Below are 4,460 nucleotides of genomic sequence, written 5' to 3' on the forward strand. Positions count from 1 at the left end.
AGCAACTATAAAACTCCATGTGTTCATCGTGGTAATTGATGAATTGCTTGCTTTGTTTGTTTGAGAATTAGAGATTGTAATTGAAGTTGTAGTTAATCATTGAAAATTTGATAAACTTATTTACCTTTCTAGGTTTTTTCTCCTTTTTATTCAACTTATCAAGAGATTATATGCACATTACAATAATACCCTTTCTAGAGCTTTGCTTAAAAGAATACATCTGCCTGTTCCAAAACTTTGTCCATCTAGATGAAAATTTCTCTTCAATTCCTTCCCTTTATTTTATGAAATTTCAGAGGCTCTCTGTAATTACCATTTCTAAACTTCATCTCTGGAACTACAACGAAACTATTTTCGGAGCAGCCGAAGACCAAATCCATTGTTTGTAAAACCTACTTATATTGGAATTGGGCAGGGTTCGGTCGCCGAAACTTAGAAAATTTTAACAGTAGGCAGATTGGCAGACCAATTCAGTAGTCTAAGCTGAATTGCAATTAACACGATATTGAACACTTGTAAAAAAAAAATGTTTCAGCTGGTCAACTTTCTCTTTCATTGTTTTTTCCGTATAAAGTCTTGGATCCGGATTAGAACACCAGAAACTTTGAACTTTTTTGCAAAGTTTCCTGCATTCCTGGAAGTTTTTCCCTCCTCTCTCAATCTTTGTCCAACTCTTAAAGATCAAAACTCCATAAATCTTGTGTGTTCTTCCCTCTTATTCATCAATGTTCTTCAAATATTTTCATTCTTTTGTTTGTTCTATTAGTCTTCATCCTTCTTAAGTATCTCGTTTCCTCAAAAATTTGTTCATTTCACTCCTGCATATTTCCATTCATTTGTTTACGTTCAATTGTTCTTCATCTCGAGTCCATATATTCTGCATAAAGATGGCGAATGTTCTGGGCGAAGGCCTGATAAAGCGTGTAAAGCTTCTAATCCAGAGTCTGATGTCGTTGCTGGCAGAGCAAGAGGAAAAGCTTTCAGCCTCTTCAAAAGAAATAGAGCAAATCAAATATAATCTGGAGAAGCTGAAATACTTCATCTTGGATGCGCATGATCGAGAGAGAACTGATGAAGACGCTCATGCATTGCTGGAGCAAATCAAAAAAGTTACTTACGATACAGAGGATGTCCTTGACGAGTATCTTTTGAGCTTCTCAAAGCCTTATGGCCATGGCCCCGTAGTTTTACTTCTGAAAGCTGGTAGACTCATCCGTCAAATGAAAGCCCGTCATCATATGGAAAATCAACTCGCAACTATCAAGAACTGGTGCGAAACCTTGGATTACAGAAAATATAACTGCAACATGCAAGAAGAGGAAAGGAAAGACACCTCTTCCATGGAGCAGAAGCTACTTTCCGTGAAAGAGCCGCTTGAGGAAGGGATTGAAACGCCTGTAAAAGAGTTGACAGGATGGTTGGTGCAAGAGGAAGCACGAGTTACTGTCATCTCAGTGGTGGGAATGGCTGGCCTGGGCAAGACTACCATGGCCAGGAAAATCTACGGAAGCGAAAGGGTAAGAAACCATTTCCAATGTTTTGCTTGGATTTCCCTTACTCAATCCCCTACTGTGGACCATCTTCTTAGAAGCGTGATGGAACAATTCTATACTTCCAGCTACAGTGAACTTCCGCTTGATATATACTCCATGAAAGAAGACCAGATTCTCCTCAAACTGAAGGAGTACGTCAAGGAAAACAGGTACTTGATTGTGTTTGATGATGTATGGGGCATATACATGTGGGAGTTCCTCTCTCAACGTCTACCGGAAAACGAAAATGGCAGCCGGGTGATAGTGACGACGCGCTCCACTGAAGTGGCATACGGTTGTGTGACAACTTATAAGCATGTATATAATCTTCAACCTCTTGATTGGAACGCCGCCTGGGATCTTTTCTGCAAGAAGGTTACTGGAGATGCTGATCCCTCTTCAGAACTACCAGAGAAGTCCAAAGATCTGGTGGAAAAATGCAGGGGACAGCCCCTGGCAATTGTTACATTAGCTGGTCTTCTAGCCACCATGGACAGAAGCTCTGCAACATGGGGGAGAGTATCTTCCAGACTTGGGTCTCAGCTACAGAGGAATATAATGACGAAATTTCTTTCTCTCAGTTTTAGTGAATTACCCTCCTATCTCAAACCTTGTTTCCTCTACCTTGCTTTACTGCCCCAGAACTTCACAATAAGGAGAGGAAGACTTATTCGGCTCTGGGTAGCCGAGGGATTCGCGCAAGCTGTTCCAGAAAAGAAAACACAGGAAGAGCTTGCCGAGCATTACCTGATGGAACTCATCTCCAGGAGTTTGATAGTCGTCGTCGAGAAGGACAACGCTGGACGGATCCGGACTTGCAGAATGCATGAGACCGTTCGCGAAATGGCTTTATCGATAGCTAGAGAAGATAACTTCGGCACAAGTTCTTCCAGTTACAGCAGTCAATCGTCTCGCAGCATTAGGAGCTTAGTCATTGACGGCGATTGCGAGCACATTCTCGAAAGCGAGAGCTTGCATTACCTTCGCTCACTTCTCCTTTTCTCTGCTCACCCGTTTCAGGATTCATCACCCCGACTTCTCTTTCGAGAACTGAGGTTGCTGAAGGTATTGGACATGGAGGGTGTAGCCTTGGATCGGCTTCCGAATGAGGTCTGCAACCTGTTTAATCTGAGATATTTAAGCTTGAGGAACACAAAGATTTCTGCACTCCCCAAGTCTATCGGAAAGCTCAAGAATCTAAGGATTTTGGACGTCAGACGATCAAATATAAGGGAGCTGCCAAACGAAATCCTAAAGATTCGAGACCTAAGCCATCTTCTAGCTTGGCTCCAACAGGGTTTGAAGGTACCTCATGGGATAAAAGTTCTCAGCAATCTAGAAAAGTTATCATTAATTGATGGAAGCTCTCTCCATGGAAATTTTTCAGAATTAGGTTTCTTGACCCAGTTAAGAAGGTTGGGTATTTCAAATATTCGACAAACAGATGCAGAGAATCTGTGTGCGTCTCTCCAGAAGATGACCCACCTTCGTTCCTTGCATTTAATTTCACAGGAGATTTTGGATTTAAGATTTCCAGCTACTCCTCAGCTTCTTAGCCTTCAATTATCTGGGCCTCTGAAGATGTTACATGTCTGGGTCTCACAGCTTCAGAATCTGGTGAAGTTATCTCTGAGTGGTTCCAAATTGAAGACAGATCCACTTCAACCTCTCCTCCTTTTGCCGGAACTGTTGGTGTTAGAGTTAGCTGAAGAAGCATGTGAAATTCAGGAATTAAAGTTCAACGAAGGGTTCAAAAGCCTGAAACATCTGAAACTCTGTAGCCTCAGTAAGTTGCATTTGGTGAAAGTGGAGACGGGAGCACTGCCCAAGCTTGAAGAGCTTCACATTCAGAAGTGCAATCAATTAGAGAGGATTCCAGAGGGCATCAAGTGGCTTGATAATCTCAAGGAGCTGCGATTGGTCTATATGCCCAAGGAATTCCTGAAGAGGCTGCAGCGAGATGAAGGTGAAGACTGGGAGGAAGTAAGTAACATCCCAGTCATCCGATCCAAGTTCTCTGTGGGAGGCGATGTCCATGAAAGCATTTCTTCATCGTACTAGGTCCAGAATCCTCTCAATCTCATACCCAGCAAAGGTTTGATTTCAAGTTTATTTATTTTTCCTGTTATTATACTTTGGATTGTGATTTTAACTCTTTCTTCTTTGCTTATAGCAGTAAAGGTATTGCTTTTTGCTCAAACCGTAAGAAATGGAGAATGGATAGAAGAAGTAAAATTGAAAGAGGGAAGACAGTAAAAAGTCATAGAAATGAAATTGAAAAAAGTCACAGGAGAGGGCTGATTCCATTTGGTGCCAAACATACCAAAGGTTTTTTTCAGCCATCCAATCATGATCAACGGCTATCTCAGCCGTGTCTTATCAATGGAGGGAAGACAGTAAAAAGTCATAGAAATGAAATTTTAAAAAGTCATAGGAGAGCGTTGATTCCATTTGGTGCCAAACATACGAAACGCTATTTCAGCCATCCGATCATGATTAACGGCTATCTCAGCCGTCCGATCAATGGCTATTCTAACCAATACAAACTGATACTTGTGCCTTTTAATGAAGTTAATCATCATGGACAATCTACAACATTTGGTTGTCGGTTATTGAAGGATGAGAAGGGGGATTCAATTATTTGGCTATTTCAGCAGCGTCTCATTGCTATGTCAAACCAACACCCTCGTTCAATTGTAACAGATCAGGATCCTAGAATAGTATATGCAATCAAAATTGTATTTCCAAATACTTTTCACAGGTATTGTATGTGGCATATACTAAATAAAGTTGGTGAGAGAATTGGTCTTGTTGCTCGTGATGAAAAATTCCAGCATGCTTTTGCAAACCGTGTATGGAACTCTGACACACGAGAAGAATTTGAAACAAAATGATTAGGTAATAATGAAACATTTCAGTTAGATCATA

General features: G+C 41.0%; 1 protein-coding gene across 1 annotated transcript; it reads left to right on the top strand.

Annotated features, from left to right (window-relative positions):
* Positions 1 to 887: 887 nt before the first annotated feature.
* LOC137946638 (disease resistance protein RPM1-like) lies at positions 888 to 3,593 on the top strand. Its single transcript, XM_068792965.1, has one exon. The coding sequence runs from the start codon at positions 888 to 890 to the stop codon at positions 3,591 to 3,593; it is 2,706 nt and encodes a 901-aa protein (XP_068649066.1).
* The last annotated feature ends 867 nt before the right edge of the window (positions 3,594 to 4,460 follow it).

This window comes from Aristolochia californica, unplaced genomic scaffold, assembly GCF_029961685.1.
Source record: "Aristolochia californica isolate CCGP_79_NKW_82.1479 unplaced genomic scaffold, dmAriCali1.0.hap1 SCAF_12, whole genome shotgun sequence".
NCBI classification, from domain to species: Eukaryota; Viridiplantae; Streptophyta; class Magnoliopsida; order Piperales; family Aristolochiaceae; genus Aristolochia; species Aristolochia californica.

Excerpts from the sequence above, each read along its gene's own strand:
- LOC137946638 (XM_068792965.1), top strand. The coding sequence starts at position 888 with ATGGCGAATGTTCTGGGCGAAGGCCTGATAAAGCGTGTAAAGCTTCTA.